Genomic DNA, 19,290 nt, shown 5'->3' on the forward strand with positions numbered 1-19,290 from the left:
GTACAAGCGGCCGAAAGGGGTTTTCTCAGGAGGGTGGCTGGAGTCTCCCTTAGAGATAGGGTGAGAAGTTCAGCCATCTGTGAGGAACTCGGAGTAGAGCCGCTGCTCCTTTGCGTTGAAAGGAGCCAATTGAGGTGGTTCGGGCATCTAGTAAGGATGCCCCCTGGGCGCCTCCCCAGGGAGGTGTTCCAGGCCTCCAGCTGGGAGGAGGCCTCGGGGAAGACCCAGGGCTAAGTGGAGAGATTATATCTCCACACTGGCCTGGGAACGCCTCGGGATCCCCAAGTTAGAGCTGGTTAATGTGGCCCGGGAAAGGGAAGTTTGGGGTACACTGCTAGAGCTGCTGCCCCCGTGACCCGACCCCAGATAAGCGGTTGAAGATGAGTGAGTAATGATGAGATGAGCTATTCACTGTCTGCATCAAGTTTGTCTGTGTATTTTTATACAGACAGAATGAGAAAAACAATGTGTTAAACAACATTAAAGCATGGAAACATATTCTAGTGGAAACCCAAAATGTGAGTATGACCCTGAGAATTAGCATTATATGGAACCTTTAAAATTCATGATCATTGGTTTGTTTTTAATGCTAACACTTGATAACATAAAATGTTTGCAATGATTTCAATGACTAGAAATCCACGTATCATTCTTGTCCCTTGTTCTTTCTTTCTTCTATCCTATGTAAAAGCAAACATTGCATGGGTGTTAAATCCTTCTACTGGGTCTGGTGTCTCATGCCTTGGCTTCTCAAAGACTTTCTCAGCAAACAGATATGACACCACCTTCCCTCTCGCAGCCTCCTGCTGTGGTTAAACACTGAAAATGATCCTTTATGTGTCTCTGCTGTTGAATATGCAGTGGTAGGGGCTAAGGCGCAGTGGCTATACTCTTTATCTGTGTTCTGTGTTGTCTCCCGTGTGCTGGTGGCACCCCTGAGTGGACTTGTGCGATGGCTCCGGCATCAGGTGTTGCACCCATGTTTGATCAAACAGGTTTGGGCCAGAGAGCATGGACAGAGACGTCTGTGGCATTGTGACGCTGCAAGCAAACCGCAGTCGTGTCAGCTTCTCCCGTCATCTTAGAATCTCATTATCCATCAGTTTCTTTTTCTCACTTTTCCCCACTTTTTCATCAACCCCCTGCTATTCTAAACCTCCTCAATACCAGCATGATTGCACAGTAGATGATGGTAGCAGTCGACTGATACGTCCTGCCAGTCATTTCTTTTGCTCTTCTACTGTCCTGCTTCCTCTCTGCCACCATCTTGTAGACTCCCACGTGCAGCTTCATGCTCCAAAGCTTGCGGCAACCTCAGTCAGTGTTTCATGGTTCCTATATGAAAAACCCACCTTTCATGGGAATGAGCATTTGCTTGGTGTTGAAGAACATAAATATAGGTGCTGTAGCCTGTAACATACTTTCTCTGTGGTTACTCCACTGCTTTGGCTCTCTTTCTGTTATTTTTTTCCTCTTCTCTTCCTGTAGTGGTTCTTGAGACAGACACAGGAGGACAAAATCTGAGAATTGTGTCAGAATAGAGGACAAAGATAGAAAAAGAAGACAATGGAATATCTTGGGAGAAGTAGAGTAGAGTAGGAAGAGGAATATTAGAAATGTCAGAGAGTCACAGCAGAGGAGAACACAGTTAAATGCAGAAATAGTCTTTTATGTAAAATATGTAAAGGCACAGTCACATATTAACGGTATAAAATGCAATATATTAACCTGATTAAATCTCACACTCTCTCTAACTCATCTCTGTCTTGATCCCAGAGGAATCTGTAGAGAGTGACGATGACGACAACCTGTCGCAGGGAATGCGTCAGCGTGCCACCATCCCCTGGCACTCCTGTGGCACCTACCTGTCCTCCGCCGGGGTCCTCCTGCTCAGCCTGCTCCTCCTGTCACAGCTCCTCAAACACACCCTCATGGTTGCCATTGACTACTGGCTGGCACACTGGACGTCGCACGTCATCACAGCCAAAATTGTAGCAACAACTCGTAACTGTACCATCGCTCAGGTGAGTGGCTGGAGGGCACAGTTTTTGATGGAGGTGATTTATTGTTATGTGGCCTCTCTGTTTTTAGGGTCAAAGTTGTTCCTGCTTGATTGTCACTGCCTAAGGGGGGCATAAATCTATCTTTTATGTCATTCAAAAAAGGCACACACTTTTCTACTTGTAGCTTTTCAGTGAAGATTGACTTTGTTTATTTCTTCATTTGATGATTATTGGAATAGTGAAGAAGAGGAAAAGCTAGGTTTTACAACACACATTTAAATTCTAATTATATCTCTGCACTTTTGTGAAATATTGGATTGTTTTTACATCTTTGGTTCTTAAAAATATATTTTAAAAAAAGACGAATTGAGAGGTTTAGAGGTCAAAAGTTGTGAAACTTGTAACATGTGATAGTAAACTATATCTTTAGGTTTTGACTGTTGGTAGGACTACACAAGCACTTTCATTTGGGTTATGAAAATAAGGGTTTCAGCCCTTTTAAAACGAACACTCTCTGAGACCATTCTGGAATTAAATTACATAACAGTTTTCTCACTAAATCTCCTGAGTCTCAGTTGAGTGGAGCTGACCTGAAACATCAACACAGACACTGCCAGCTCCAGATGGAGTGTTCACTAATGCACCCTGAAGCAACTCTAGCTGAACTCATCTGCATGCTCGAGACAACAAAAATGCATTGATGGAGTCTCAGAGAAAGGGCTGCTAGGAAATGTAAAGATGGTTCATTTCATGTAGATTGGTGGAAATACCTGCAGAAATGTTCTCTTAGGCTTTTAGTCATGACTGATATGAGCTAAAATAATATGACGATAGAGGCATGTGTGTATGTGAGTGACGGACAGTTTGTCACATACGTAAACTTCTTGATCATTGTTCAGTCTGTCAGCGACCTCTTCCTAAATATATTCTCTAACAGGCACTCACTCACACAAGCACGCAGAAAACACACATATTCAGAGAATGTGAAAGAAAGTGTTGCACACACACTCGACCTCAGAAATACAATATCAATACTGGCGAAGGTTAAGCTGCACCGTTCACCGGCTGTTGGCATCATGTTTCAGGACCAGTGTTGCTGCTCTATTATTAACAATTTGTGTATGTGTGTGTGTGTGTGTGTATGTGTGTGTGTGTGTGTGTGTGTGTGTGTGTGTGTGTGTGTGTGTGTGTGTGTGTGTGTGTGTGTGTGTGTGTGTGTGCGTGTGTGTGCGTGTGTGTGCGTGTGTGTGCGTGTATGTGCGTGTGTGTGCGTGTGTGTGTGTGTGTGTGTGTCTTTGTTTTGCTTGTGTGTCCGTTCTATGAGTTGCAAAGCCAAGTCACATTTCGAACAGTCACACAGAGGCTAAAGACTGGGAGGTGACACTGTGTCCTCCTGTTGAAACGGGGAGTGCAGTCATCTCTCATCCAATTCTTTCACACACACACACACACACACACACACACACACACACACACACACACACACACACACACACACACACACACACACACACACACACACACACACACACACACACACACTGAATGTATACTGAAGAGCAGATTGTCACTTGAAAGCCAAGGGCATGTTTGGCTGAGGTCGGGTGTGTTTTTGCCAGGTTTATCTAATCTGCGGTGTGCTGTAGATTAATCCATGGGGGGACACTCAGAAGTCCTGTTCTACTATCAAACACAACTCTGGCACATTACTGACACTGCATGTAAGTGCCTGGCCGCTGCCTGACAGCACAGGCAGAAACAAATACTCACTTCACTTAAAGTCGACAGTTAATTTGCAGAGTTTCTGTCTCTTTTAGAGTCTGGAAATAAAGGAACTGAAAGAGGATTACATAAGTGGAAATTCTTTATGTTTCTGGTGGGGATAAGTCTGTATTTATATGAGCAACTGAAGTGCCTTTTTCCTTTTTTTACATCCACAATTGAAGCATTTAAGCTCTAAATTTAGAGTAATAATTGTGTCCACCAGCCAAATGTTGAAGTCGTAAACAAAACAACAATCTGCTAATACTGAAACGGTCTGGTGTTTCAAATCACCTGTCAATCATTTTGTGAGTAATACAATGTTGGTTGTGACGTAACTTTACATCTAGATTCATGTGTGTTTTCTTTTATTAGTTAGGAATACCAGATTTAGTGAGAATTTTACTGTTTTAAGAATTTTACTTTACTAAAATGCAAATTCATAGTTTCACATCATAAATGAAATAATTGTTTGATATAATGGATTCCAGGGAAGTCTAACCATAGACGTGCCATACAGAACGTAAAGCCCTCTGAGGCTTATTGATTTGACACGACTTAATACTGTAGTATACTGTACATCTGAAGTGCATTCTATTAAAAGCTTCATTCCTCTAAGGAGCTGTACTCCAAATACTGAAATAAGTGTGTTGGGGTTGCCTCCACATGGCTCTCACAGACTGTTCCACTTTCTGTGATATCCCGGGGTTTTTTTCACACTGGCACTAACATGCCAACAGAGAAACTGTGATTCGGCACACACAGAGAGACTTGACTCTTGACTCAAGACACCGTTACTCCACTATATCTTCACATTAAACATTAAATTATTGCTTTAAAATTCATTTTCAAAAGTTATCGTTCAGGCAAAAAGAGAGGGGATTTATAGCCACATTTCTCTTTAGTGTCCAATCATCCAAGTCCACAATGCATCACCTCCATGTAGTTACTCCATATAATCTACCAATACTGCTTGCTCCACCGAACACACTGCTCCTCTCGCCTTCATCACCTCCCTCCATCTCTCCAGCCGCCTCTATGGTTAAAATTGGGTGTGGGGTGGAGACTGTGGTTCACGTTTATTGAATGTTCTGTATCTCAGGCTCTGCTGGGGGCTTGTGATCTCAGGGACAGTCTGTGTCGAGGATACTCAGATTTGTTCCAGTGCTTCACATGAACACTGCCAAAATAAAATGCATGTCAAGCTAAGATAAAAGGTGACAACGTGACATCAATGCCCTGATTTAAATAGATTTTTAACTGAGTTTTGACCTATTTAATCCAAATTAAACATGTATGGATACTTACAAACTAAAACAAGGTTAGAAACAGAATTTAGACATACAGTAGGGGGCAAATTGAGGGGGAAATAGAGACACCTATATCTCTAAACAAAAGTTTAACCATTTGAATGGCTTTTGTCACATTAGACAACCAACCTCAGAGTACAAGCAAACCCCTGCTCTCTCTCACTTTCTAAAACACACACACCCAGAGTTACAGTCATGTCTCTCTCTCTCTCTTCGCAGGGCTGTGCCTTCAGTCACTCGTGGTATCTATCAGTGTTCAGCGTGCTGTGCTGCCTGTGTATCGTCCTGTGTCTGGCCACCTCTGTGGCTGTGGAGTGGACCGGCCTCAAAGTGGCCAAGGAGCTCCACCACGACCTGCTCAACAAGATCATCCTGGCCCCCATGAGGTGTGTGTGTGTGTGTGTGTGTGTGTGTGTGTGTGTGTGTGTGTGTGTGTGTGTGTGTGTGTGTGTGTGTGTGTGTGTGTGTGTGTGTGTGTTGGTGTGTGTGTTGGTGTGTGTGTGCGCTGAAACAGATCATTTAATAGAGGAAACTCAGTTAAAAGCATTTTTTCGCCCCATTACTCAGAGCACCATCTGCTTTCCTTACACAAAACCTAGGAGACATCACTTCCATGCGCACAACACACCTGCATTTTACTGTATATGCACTCATTTACACAGCTAAATAAACAAAAGTGTTTCACATGAAATAATTCATTCAACCAGCTGACTGCACAGCACGCCTGAACAGATTAATGTTGTCTTATTGTCAACATGTGGACATCTTTAAAATGTAATTATGGTCTCTAAGGATTTTAGGGCGAATGTAATCTGGGAAAATGTAGCCGTTTTGAAATGAAATGATTAATCAGATTAGATTGTTAAATGAAATGAAACGTTTTCATCCCTCCAGGCTGTTTGAAACAACTCCGCTCGGCAGCATCCTCAACAGGTTTTCCACAGACACAAACACAATCGACCAGCACATCCCCACCACTCTGGAGTGCCTCTCCCGCTCCACCCTTCTATGTGTGTCCGCTCTGGGCGTCATCTCCTACGTGACCCCCGTATTCCTCATTGCCCTGCTGCCGCTGGCCATCGCCTGCTACTTCATCCAGAAATACTTCCGGGTGGCCTCCAGGTGAGTCCGGCGAGATGGAGATTTTTACCAGAGATTTTAGTCCTATCTAATTGCACCATGTCAGTAAATATTACGGAGAATGTCCTACCTCAGGTAAAACTATTCCCTTATGAACAGGACCCTCTGTAAAAATGTATGTAAATATTCCATCATATCCCGTCAAAATATGGAGTTTTCACATATTTTTATGATAAATGATATATGATATTTTCACATATCATATATGAAGAGGCACTCTTATCACTTTTTTTAGATAATCAATTCTGTTTCATGTTTAGTTAGTTTTGTGATATCAGGAAGCTCGGTAGCATGCACATGGCGACAGGGAGGTGATGTGCGTAAATCGTCTAACCCCTCCCACCTCTGGTAGAAGACCGGTATTTCTGTATATCTGTGCGAATCGGCCATTTATATTACAGATGTCCTGAGGTAAAACTATTTTAGCCCATGTCCCCACGTAACACTAATCCCGTCCGGATAGGGCTAAAGAAATGCTAAATGACCATGTATACACAACGTTGAATGCAAACTACCACGAAGAGATGGTAAATCTGAAAATAGACACAAAATGACCACATTGAGACAAAAACTGATGACAACACGCAAAATAAATAAAAATAGATGTAAAATAACCACAGAGAGAAACAAAACAAAGACATAGAAACATAAAATGTGTAAAATTAGATGCAAAACCACCACAAAAAGATGCTAAATGACTAAAAAAAAAGATGTAAAACAATCACTGAGACTCAAAACAAGAAAGACGTAAACGTGACCACAATGAGAAACAACATAAAACTACATAAAAGTTCACAAAGACCACAAAGAGACCCAAAATGACTACAAAACAACTAAAAGAGTCTTTGGATTTGGGTGTCTTGTTCCTACGTAGACAGTGTAGGGGGCCTCTTACATGTCTGTGCCCAGGGGCCCATTGTCTCATCATCCATCCATGTGCACATCCGGTAAACCAGACATCCCCACTCCAAGTGCACGATCTTTGATATTATTTGAACTTTGCTTCAGTTGATATTTCCCTCTCCACTGTGTCCTCTGTCTTCTGGTCAGGGACCTGCAGCAGTTGGAAGACAGCACCCAGCTCCCTTTACTGTGCCACTTCTCTGAGACAGTGGAAGGTCTCACCACAATAAGAGCCCTCAGGTAATTGTCACAGGTCCAGCTGTCTTTACTGAACTAGCAATATCAGCAGAGGATTACTGTACATCATAAATGAGACGTGTCTTTTTCCTTCGGCAGATATGAGCCCAGGTTCAGACAGAGGTTACTGCAGTTCACTGACGCCAACAACATCGCATCTCTCTTCCTCACAGCAGCCAACCGTTGGCTGGAGGTCCGCATGGTAATGATGATAATCCCCTGTTCAGTGCTTTGACATTCACATCAGTCCTGTTTACTGTTTGTCAGGCAGCAGCTGGTGCACATTTTTGTTGATGTTGCTGGCTCCCTCTGTTGGGATCCTGAAAAACAGAATTTTCCATTGCTTTAATAGCATCACATTCTACAGTATGTTCATGTGCTGTTTTAATTATCGGCTACATGCGGCGCACAGCTCATTTGGCTTTAATGTTTCACTGCAGCAGAAGAGAAAAAAACCTTCAGATGTTTATGGATTCATGTGCGCAGGAAACACAAAGCGTATTGGCTTTTTCGTGTGACAATAAGAGATCTGTGATGGTGGACCTTTTTTTATTTTATTGGCCTTAAGAGCATGATCGTCTTGCTGTAAAGTTAACACTGTGTCTATCTGCAGGAGTATATTGGAGCCTGTGTGGTGTTGGTGGCAGCTGTAGCCTCCATCACTAACTCTCTTTATAACCACCTGTCCACCGGTCTGGTGGGGCTGGGACTGACGTATGCACTCATGGTGAGACTTTGTGTCTTTTATAGCTAGTTTTCCCTCACTTTATAAGGACAATATAGTTGGTTTTACACGTTCTAGCTCTGAATTGTACATACTGTAGTGAACATAATTACCAAACCTTTCCAAACATTTAATATTCATTTCCCAGTTTAGAATAAAATGTTTTGTTCTGCCGTTAGTGTATTTAATTATATTTTTTAGTCATACATACCTCTATATGACCCACTGTGGTCTTAGTTTTAAAACATACGGTTAAAGTTGTGAAATTGTCGCAGTTTGGTAATTATTACTATTATTATTATTATTATTATTATTATTATTATTATTATTATGAAGAAGAAGAAGAATTTATCTCATTATATTGAATAATAAAAACATATACATATATATGGGCGAAAAATGTAAATTTTTGAAAATATCACTTGTAACATAAACACTGTAGTTTAACCATTTCTTGTCTTTTACATACTTGTGGGAGGCAGATGGTGAGATTCATATAGAGAACATCTTGGGATGGATCATAGGGCTAATTAGCATTTTCTTTTTCTTGCAGCAAAATATACAACTACCTTTAAATGTCATAATGAAAAAAATCTGTTCTCATTTGTTCTTATTTAGAAATGGGTAATGTATTTAAATAAACTACATATTACAAGATGTTTGTAAAACTTTCTTCTTTCTCTATATCTCATTTATATCCAGTGGAAATCCATGTGTCTCAAATCTTTGTTGATTATAACAATTTCAGATAAACTGTAGAATTAAATTTTGAGAAAATTCTTCTAGATCTTATCTGTTGCACAAAAACATTGGACTACCTGACAAATGCGTCACAGAGCTAATGAAGTGTGTGTCTACGGTGACATTTAACCCAACTTGTATGTACTCCTCCTCCTCCTCCTCCTCCTCCTTCCTTGTATCAGGTATCCAACTACATGAACTGGATGGTGCGTAACCTGGCAGACATGGAAGTACAGCTTGGCTCAGTCAAGAGGATTATCGGCCTGCTCAAAACTGAACCAGAGAATTACGAGGGACTTCTCAGTGAGTGAAGCAACACAGTCTCAGTTCCCTCTTAAATTAAACCATCTTTCAACAGTTGCACAAAAAAAAAAATCATATCCGGTTTCTTGTCTGAGGTTTTCGTGATTTCTTCCTCACTCAGGAGGATGGGGTTAGATTACATCTACTCCACATTAATCATTGTCAACCAAAGGGGTATCGTAATGCTCATACTTTATCCCACACATGGCAACAACCCAATGTATTTAGGCATGTAGACATGTTCATGACGATCTGCTAGTTCAAAACAGAAGAATGGAGAATGTGGCATATTTTGTTTTATCACATATTTAAAATGATGATTTATAGGGATTTTCACACACAACCATCTCTAGTGTTTACAGAGAATAATCCAAAAAAGAAAAAACATCTAGTGAGCGGTAGTACTTTGGGTGAAAATGCTTTAATGACTCGAGGTATGCAGAGGAGCATCTCTGAACACACAGCATATGGAACCTTGAAGCAGAGCAGCACACCAGGTGCCACTGGTAGGCTAGGAACAAGAATGTGGCTACAGTTGGCACAGGCTCTGGATAACAGAAGATTGGAAAACATTGCTGCTCTGATGAGTCTTGGTTTCTGCTGCAACACTCAGATGGTACGGTGACGGGTCGGAATTTGGCATAAACAACATGAAAGAAATGATCCATTACTTTGTATCAACAGCCTGTTTAAACACCACAGCTTATCTGAGTATTGCTGCTGACGGTGTCTTTATGACCACAGTTTGTTCATCGGCCAGCAGGATAAAACAGCATGTCACATAGCTCAAAACATCTCAGACTGGTTTCTTAAACATGGCAATACGTGCACTGTGCTCAAATGGCCTCCACAGTCACCACATCTCAATCCAAAAGGGCAGGGGCCCTTTACTGGATCAGTTTGACACATGTGCAATAGGGCATTCTGGGATGTGGTGGATCTGCACGACGCCATCACATCAATACGGACCAAAATCTCTGAGGAAAGTTTCCAGCACCTCGTTGAATGTATGCCACAAAGTACAGTATCAAGGCAGTCCTGAAGGGAAAAGGGTTTTCCAACCCTGTACTAGCAAGGTGTGCCTAATAAAGTGGCCCCTAGTAATCCACTACATGCATGATTCCAGTGTGGTTTGGTTTAAGCAATCTTTAAAAAGATCTTAACCAAGCTCCAATGATCACAAATGTAGTGGTAACAAATATCAACCATTATGAGGAGTAAAAAAAAAGATGAAAACTAGAATCCACTGATGTTTCTGTGTGTGTCTCAGCTGTGTCTCAGGTCCCTGACGGCTGGCCCCGAGAGGGAGAGATCAAGATCCAGAATCTGAGCGTCCGATACGATGCCACGTTGAAGCCCGTCCTCAAAAATGTCAACGCGCACATCAACCCTGGGCAGAAGGTAGGCTAACTATGTAAACCTGTGAAACAAAACACAAAGATCGCAAAATATGATAAACGAACGATTGAATATCGGTGATAATGATGATTCTGACTTGTTTGGTTTCAGGTGGGGATCTGTGGCAGGACAGGCAGTGGTAAATCCTCCTTCTCCTTGGCCTTCTTCCGCATGGTGGACATGTTTGAGGGTACAGTAAACTCTTACATTTAACTCATAGTAAGAAATAACATTGCTGCTCTCGTAATGTAGTCTGCTGCACGTGTGATGTGTTTGCGTGCGATTTGTTTTTTTCTTTCACAGGGAGGATTGTGATCGATGACATCGACATCGCCAAGCTGCCCCTGCAGACCCTCAGGTCTCGCTTGTCCATCATTCTGCAAGACCCCTTCTTGTTCAGCGGTGCCATCCGGTACGATGCACTTCACCTCACCATCAGTTTAACCAGCAGGACGACTCGGTTTAGATTTGTCGATAATCGAGTTTCGCTGGAAGGAAGACAACGCAGAACATTTCCAGGAACATGACACTTCACTACACTTATCTGAAACAAGAGTAGACCTGAGGGTTCGAAGATAAGAGGATATTCCTTTTAAAGCTCCACCGAAGAGGGTTTATTTTTAGATTTCAGCGGCAGTGACCATAAAAGCTTTGTCATGTTGGAAAAGAGCGGACGAGGAGAAGTTTCAGGAAGCTGTGTGATGCTGTTAGACTGTAGTTTTGAAATATTTCAGTCAGCCAGATCATGTAAAATTATAATACATGTTACATGCTTGATGTGTCAGCAGTGCAGAGGAGACCGCTCAAATAGGTCAACAAATGAATGTGGTGTGAATATAGCTCAAGTTGACTGTCATTTATTGAAATGTTCGTTAGTCATAAGCCACACTACTTCAAATAAATAAGAGCTAGAAAGATCAGAATGACATTTGATCTTATGTTAATGTTAAAAAAAACTCTGTGTGTGTGTGTGTGTGTGTGTAGGTTTAACCTGGACCCAGAGATGAAAGCTACAGATGAGATGCTCTGGGAAGCTCTGGAGATCGCTCAGTTGAAGCCTGTTGTTAAATCACTTCCAGGAGGCCTGGGTGAGAAAAATGTGTGTGTGTGTGTGTCTCTCCCTGAAGTTTCTTCTTTTCTAGCCAGCCTGGAAGCATGGCTATGGGGATACTAATGTCGGCCTGTTCCTCAATCAGTCCCTCACTTTGGTCTAAAATATCTCAAAAACTATTTGTTGGATTGCCATGATAGGCATTTTTGGTCCCTCAGGAGCTCATTTTTATTGAATTGCATTGGATTGAATTGAACTTTATTTTTACCTAAACATGCTGTAAATATATGTTAAAAAAAACAACAAAGAAAAAACTAGAAAAGCTGTAAATATGTACAACATACGTTAGCAAGTTTTGTCCCAAAAAGATTGTGAAGAAGCATCATGTTTATTTACTTCTAACCCTATTCCATATTAATCTAATCAATACTCAATCAATAACATTATGTTACTAACTCTCCGCCGCCGCTTCAATTCATGATCGAAGACCTGCAAAGAGCATTCCCATCAGCCTCAGCTGTTTAATGCTAATTAGCATTTGCTAAACTAAGATGGTAAAAATGAACTTTATTTCTAACATCATTGTTTCCATGTTAGCATGCTGATGTTAGCATATACCCAAACCAAGGCTCTGAGGGTATACTGTAGCCTACAGATTATGTCAAGGCAAAGTTGTGATGTGCAAAAGATGCAGTATATTATAAACATCAACTGCCAATGATGTGTACAGTATATCAGTCACTCCTTCTCTGTGGTCACCTGTCAGCTGCTCCAGTGTTTCATCACAAAGATCAGGCAGCTGTATCAGAACACATGAATCTTTTAACTCCGTCTGAGCTGCTGTCTGCGTGTAGCTGCTCCGATCCTGCACACTTTTATTCTTAGATCACTTCACGTCGAGCTCTGACACAGGAGCCCTGATAGTCGTAGAGTGCAGCAGTCTCACCATCAGATCAGATATTAGCTGAGCCCTGTGCTCCTCTTCAAGTGACTTAACCTACATACACCATGAATGCTTGGTATGCTGATGCGTTGGGCCTCCCCTCCTCTGCACGGTGTCTTATTTTAGCTGCCGTCGGTTTACAGTTTACCACTCAGTGATTTCTAACTCTGTCATCCAATACACTTCTTTATAAAAACAACAGAGACCCCTGACTACTCTGCTGGAATAATGAACTGCCAAGGCTCGTGTCACCTGATGTATTTCTGCTTCATTTGATGTGACAAATGTATGTGCGATGGTGTGTGTCATGTTGAAACTCAGCCACTCACTGCTTTGGTTTGTGTTCATTGGAGTCAAATTTTAACTAAGATATTGATCTGTAGCCCAGGGGTTAATTTTCAATGGCCCTTTAATTTCAAGTAAAATTACGTATATAAGGTAGCAGACCACAGTTAACTGCAGGGAGTCTATGTTAATGCAGGGCATTTTTATTATTTTATATTTATATATATATATTTATATAAACCTGCAAATACAGTGGTTCAACCTTTCTCCTTACCCCTTGGTTCCTGACTTACTCTGTACTATTTAACTGGTCAATAGAGATGAAAATGCCAAAAGGGGAAACTGGCACATCACTGGAGAGCAGTTAATTTACTACGACTTGATGATATGAATGGAAACGAATAAGCCTAAAGTCTAAGTCTAAAGCAGCCATTTAAAGTCTGTACATCTTTATACTGAAAATGTTTTCATATTTATGTATTTTATGGGTTTTTTTTGGTATATATTTTCCCCCTTCAGATGCCATGGTGACAGAGGGAGGAGAAAACTTCAGTCAGGGTCAGAGACAGCTCTTCTGTCTCGCCAGAGCTTTCGTCAGAAAGAGCAGCATCCTCATCATGGACGAAGCCACTGCGTCCATCGACATGGCAACGGTGTGTGTGTGTGTGTGTGTGTGTGCGTGCTTGCATGCGTGTGTGTGTGTGTGTGTGTGTGTGTGTGTGCGTGCATGTTTGTTTTGGCTACCAGAACACTGTACGTCATTTTCATCTACGAAACAAAGAGAAAGCCACTTAGCCCAGAGACCCAGTCTGTGTTTTGACCTTTTATCATCTAAAAATGTATCGACATATATCTGAAGTTTAAAGTTATAGATAGAACATTTGAATTTTATGAGTCTCAGCTGAACATTAATAGAAAATGTTGATATCAGTTTAGTTTTAGTTGTTAGCTGTTAGTATCTGTCATTATGGGAGTGACAGTGTGTTCTAATCAAAGTTGGGTCCCGGATAGCACCTTTAACAGATGCATTTTGAAAAAAAGAGGAAGATAAAAAGAAAGCTGGAGTGGAGGAGGTTTGCATGAGGCAGAACCAATGAATGAAACGGAGGGAAAATACTCTGAGCCTGAGGGGGTCAACGTTCTTACTTAAGACCCTCTCCTCTGAATGATCGATCACAAAGAGCGACATTTCTAGCAGCTGCACTGCCCCCGAGGTAAACGCGGTCGAGCGTTCAGTCAGGCACATCAAGATGAGGAACAAGAGATGTGAAAGTTTAAAAAATAAGCTTCAACAGGGTTTAGCCGCACGGATGTCTCTTTCTTTTCTCCCATGTGTACTTTTGTGTTTGTCCTCGATTGAAGTCAACTTCCCCTCCCTCTGCCCCTGTCCTCACAGGAGAGCATCCTGCAGAAAGTGGTGATGACTGCCTTTGCTGACCGCACAGTAGTTACTATAGCAGTGAGTACCCCCCCCCCCCACACACACACACACACACACACACACCAGGGGTTTACAGCTCTCCCATTTCCCTGAGAGCACTGATCCTCGTCCTGCTGATGCAGTTCTTGTAAACTGATATATAAAGCAGGAAACAGATGCAGCTAGGACAAACAAAACTATTTCTAACTACTTCAGTAGGAATTTGCTGAAAATTAAAAAGGTAAGAGAAAAAGTAAAAGGGGAAATCAGAGCTGATGCCAGACTTCCAAGGCAATTTTGGATCCTTACGGTTATTTCTTGAGGTCTAATCAAAAAGATCATCCATGAATATTAAAATGTCATAACTCTTTACTTATTTCACATAAACTATTCAAGAGAAAGAAAGGGCAACCTGAGATGACTTGGAAAAGCTACTGTAAGCCCTGGTATTTGGACATTTTTCCTGAACCAGACCTTCTATTTCATCTCCTAATTTAACTGCCAGAACAGACAGACATTTATATATAAATGTTCAGTATATATATATATATACACATGTATATCCTTCTTATGAACTCATATTGTTATATGTACTGAGCAGATGTACAAAGAGACATATGTGTGATAAATCATTGAGTTTTGTTTTTAAAAGACTACTTTAGGATTTGTCTGTCTGAATTAGTGACAGGTGCAGATTGGAGATGTTGATGTCTTTCTGGGCTCTTCAGTGTAGTCATTTCTTCCCTTCTGCCGCGCAGCATCGTGTCCACACCATCCTGAATGCCGACCTGGTGATTGTGATGAAGCGGGGGATCATCCTGGAGTCCGACAGGCCCCAGGCCCTGCTGGATAAGGAGGACAGCGTCTTCACGTCTTTTGTGCGAGCAGACAAGTAGCACAAGAAGAGAGAGAGAAAGCATTAGAGGAAGACATTCAAAGTGCAATTGTCCTATGGGATTTATATTCATCTTATTTTTGAACCATGTTGTATAATATTTGTACATACAAAAAAAATCTTTGTTAATAAAACATAAATTATCATTTACATGTGTGTGTTTTGTTGGGGTTGTTTGGGGAAAAGACTGGGATGATGACTAATGTGACGTTATTCGTGCTTGTGTGAGTGAGACTTGTGACCTGTACAAAAACAAATGATTCATCAGAGGATTACAGGTTTAAAAAGAGCCGAGGAATACACGATGCTACCCAGCCAGACAGGCAGGGAGCCAGAAAGCTAGAAACACAGCACAGTGATCATCGCCATATACTCAGGGGTGTCACAATGGGAGGAGCAGGTACCTACTGCAGCCAGGACTGACATGTGACATTAGAAAGTTATATGGATGCCAGAGAAGCATGGCTGTAAAATAAAGTTCCAATGGGTGGTATGAAAAAGAGGGAGGACTGGATCTTAATAGAAAATCTAAATCTGGGTTGAACAGCTCACTTGCTATTCATGGAAATCAAAGTGTATAGATACACTTTGATTGGCGATAACGTGTATAGCCCAGTCTGAGGATAATCTACAGTAGAGTGCCCTATATTTAACCCATTATATATTCAGCAGCCTATGAGCTGCCTGTGGCCTTAAGGCTGCGTAATGGGCCCACTCCTGCATTCTCATTGAAAATCAGAGGAAGGGCACCACTGAGATGGCGAGAGGGGGGGAGTAGGCTACCTCTCCACCTCACACCGTCTCCATCTCACGTTACCGAGCTGTGGTGAAGTGGCGAAGTCAGCACAGACGCGACTGCGCCACTAAAGCCTGCTTTCTCACCCGAAGGTGATCCAACTCAGCTCAGAGGCCCATGATACTCCTTCCATCAACATTTCACATCTCACTGAATTTCCGCGCACACCCGGTGGGGTTGATTCACAATGGGACGGGGCGGTGTGGCGCATCTATGCTCGGTCGGTGGGTGTCGTGAGTGACGGCGGCAGCTGCGGAGCTGGAAGAAGATTCTTCTCCTGGGACTTCGCGGTTGTGAAGCGCCTGATCTGGAGGCAACGTGAGGCGCGCACATACCTCCAGAAAACGGACGACAACAAGACGCCTTCCTTGCGCCGGACAGCTGAGGAGGCACCCGGAAAGAGGGGAGTACTTTTTCCTTCAGCAGGGCACAGGCGAACCTTCAAAGCCAAAAGGCTGTGGGTCCATAGTATGGGATCGCTATGTTGTCCAGGAAAGGACTCATTCCTGAGGATTACCTGCTGACACGTTTGGCTGAGGATGTTCTGCAGCCAAAGTTGTTCAAGGCCAAACAAAGGAAAGCCCGATTCGTCGCCAAGAACGGCACCTGCAATGTAGCGCACACCAATATCCGAGAACAAGGTCGATTCTTGCAGGACGTCTTCACCACTCTCGTGGATTTAAAATGGCTCCACACGCTCATCATTTTCACCATGTCCTTCCTGTGCAGCTGGCTCCTTTTCGGGATGATCTGGTGGCTCATTGCCTTCGCGCACGGCGACTTGGACCAGAGAGGACACGACTTTGTCCCGTGCGTAACGGACATCCACTCCTTCTCCTCTGCCTTCCTCTTCTCCATAGAGGTCCAGGTGACCATCGGCTTCGGCGGCCGGATGGTCACGGAGGAGTGCGTCTCTGCCATCATAATCCTAATTATTCAGAACATCGTCGGGCTAGTCATCAACGCCATCATGCTCGGCTGCATCTTCATGAAAACAGCGCAGGCCAATCGGCGCGCAGAGACGCTTATTTTCAGCAAGCATGCAGTCATCTCCGTCCGAAACAACAAGCTGTGCTTCATGATCCGCATCGGGGACCTGAGGAAAAGCATGATCATCAGCGCCTCCGTGCGGCTGCAGGTGGTCAGGAGAACCACCACCGAGGAGGGTGAGGTAGTGCCTCTGGACCAGATCGACATCCACATGGACAACCCAGTGGGCACCAATGGTATCTTCCTGGTGTCCCCACTCATCATCTGTCATGTGATCGACAAGGACAGCCCTCTGTACGATATGTCCGCTTTTGACCTGCAGCACGACGACATCGAGGTGATCGCGGTGCTGGAGGGGGTGGTGGAGACCACGGGCATCACCATGCAGGCCAGGACCTCTTACGTTTCGGAGGAGATCCTGTGGGGGCAGCGCTTCGTGCCCACAGTCTCCGAGGAGGACGGCATGTACGCGGTGGACTACTCCAAGTTCGGTAACACCATGAAGGTCCCGACTCCATGCTGCAGCGCCAGGAAACTGGATGCAGCAGGTGGCATCGCTCGGTTTAAACTAAACGAGGGCGTCACCTTGCGGGCGACTGTGAGAAGGCGACGAGGCACCGCGACGGTCCGCAGGTCCAGGATGGAGACTTAGTGAACTAGTGATCTATGTAATCCATGTCCATGCAAGCATTTTATACTAGAAGTCATTTTCAAAGTTTGGGGATAGTTAAATGACAAAATATAAAAAATAATATTTATTTTATAATTATGACGGTGTACCTGTAATCAGTTATCCACTTCACGACTATCTATTCAGTCAGATGCGCACATCTACCAGCCTTTTTACTCAGGGTCAGTGTGGCAATGCACAAAGACGGAATGCACTGGTGATGATGAGATGTGACTGTTATAAGACTAAAGAGTCTTGGCTCTCAGGATGAACAGAAAGTCCAGTTTTAATGTATTTGATCTTTTTTTTTTTAATGTATTTAATTAAGACTGACTTCATGTATCTTAAAGCAATAAAGGAGAATGCTTCATGTAAAGTGTGTTGTGGATGGAGACACCAAATGACATGATTTAAAAGGCACACTCCAACCACTCAGCATCGCCTTTGCATAAAGTTAGAGGATTGGTACTGGAAGTTTGAAGCTGATATCAATATTTTAAAGTTAGAAAATTCCTATTGCTATTTAGTTATGTATGTATATGTTGCCTGCTGTGCACGATATGTTACAGATGAATGCACTTGTCGTTGCTCTCTGGTGGACAGGTTTAATAGTTAGTTTCCAAATGACCTCAGGCATATCTTAGGAATTTCTGCCAATCCCGATAAACTTTCATAAACCAATATCAACAGATACATTTTAAACAGCAGGGGCCTAGCTAGCCTGACTTTTAGTCCCCAGTATGATTCAATCACATTCATTCACCAAAAACACACGATGCATGTTTTCATCTTTCAAACTGGCAACACAGGTTTAGTGTTATATAATGTATAACACATACATACCGCATATAATGTATAATGTAATGTGGGGAAAATGTAGGTATTAGCATGTTTATGAATATGCATCAAATGGGCAATACGTCTAAATATTAAATTAAGTAAAATATTAAAAATGGAAGTCAATACATGATTATTAATCATAGTGTGGGGGGAAGGGGTAGTATTAAATAAGTATAGTCTTCACTACCTTATGGACATGTTAAATTGGTCAAGTACTTTGTTGGTAGACTACTTTGGTTTATTTATTCACCAAAAAATGTTTTTTTAATCACTCTATTCTCTTTTACTTCTTTTCTCACGTTCAAAATAAAAAAAAACTAACAAATCTGTACTCATGAAACTCAAACCCTGATGACATCCCCATGCCATCAGGATTCTTTGCTTCACAAAGCCCCAGTCATAGAGGACATTACACAACAGTTCCTACAGGTGTTGAATTATTGGAGTTCCCCTTTAAAAACAGCATTGTGTTTATGAGGTTTGCACAGTTAACTCATGTTTCTTTCCTCTTGCATAATTTACACAAACACACTGACACAAAAGACACAGAGACAAGGTGGCATTTCTCTTTTATTAGATTATAATCCGCAGAGCTTAAAATATTAAATTGCTTTTAACTTAGTTAATAATTAAAATACATAAAAACGAGAGCCAGAACTGAAGAACCCTGCAAAAAAAGGAAATAAATAAAAAAAGGAGAATTATAAACCCAATCCTCCTCCATACAGAGGCTATGTCTGACAGAACCCGCTTGCGATTCTTTGTACAGTAAAGTCCAAGCAGACTGTGCATTTTCTATACAATGTGTAATGATACCATTATTGTTATTATTTCTGAACTAGTTTTCCTCTGATAATCTTTTTTAAAAAGCTAACTTTAA

General features: G+C 42.2%; 2 protein-coding genes across 3 annotated transcripts in view; both read left to right on the top strand.

Annotated features, from left to right (window-relative positions):
- Positions 1–15,115, top strand: part of abcc8 (ATP-binding cassette, sub-family C (CFTR/MRP), member 8) — a gene marked incomplete at both ends in the record, with an annotated part of 59,184 nt that extends 44,069 nt beyond the window's left edge. For both annotated transcript variants that reach the window (XM_083916740.1, XM_083916741.1), the window contains 14 exons: positions 1,777–2,024; positions 5,294–5,460; positions 5,969–6,196; positions 7,265–7,357; positions 7,454–7,556; positions 7,968–8,081; positions 9,002–9,122; positions 10,393–10,523; positions 10,632–10,710; positions 10,824–10,932; positions 11,505–11,608; positions 13,319–13,452; positions 14,196–14,258; positions 14,978–15,115. In XM_083916740.1, coding sequence (XP_083772866.1) covers positions 1,777–2,024; positions 5,294–5,460; positions 5,969–6,196; positions 7,265–7,357; positions 7,454–7,556; positions 7,968–8,081; positions 9,002–9,122; positions 10,393–10,523; positions 10,632–10,710; positions 10,824–10,932; positions 11,505–11,608; positions 13,319–13,452; positions 14,196–14,258; positions 14,978–15,115 — 1,832 coding nt within the window. The remainder of the gene's footprint in view (positions 1–1,776; positions 2,025–5,293; positions 5,461–5,968; positions 6,197–7,264; positions 7,358–7,453; positions 7,557–7,967; positions 8,082–9,001; positions 9,123–10,392; positions 10,524–10,631; positions 10,711–10,823; positions 10,933–11,504; positions 11,609–13,318; positions 13,453–14,195; positions 14,259–14,977) is intronic.
- Positions 15,116–15,976: 861 nt separating this feature from the next.
- On the top strand, positions 15,977–18,741 carry kcnj11 (potassium inwardly rectifying channel subfamily J member 11). Its single transcript, XM_083916742.1, has one exon. The coding sequence runs from the start codon at positions 16,392–16,394 to the stop codon at positions 17,550–17,552; it is 1,161 nt and encodes a 386-aa protein (XP_083772868.1). The 5' UTR covers positions 15,977–16,391; the 3' UTR covers positions 17,553–18,741.
- The last annotated feature ends 549 nt before the right edge of the window (positions 18,742–19,290 follow it).

This window comes from Echiichthys vipera (genome assembly GCF_963691815.1).
Source record: "Echiichthys vipera genome assembly, chromosome: 7".
NCBI classification, from domain to species: domain Eukaryota; kingdom Metazoa; phylum Chordata; class Actinopteri; order Perciformes; family Trachinidae; genus Echiichthys; species Echiichthys vipera.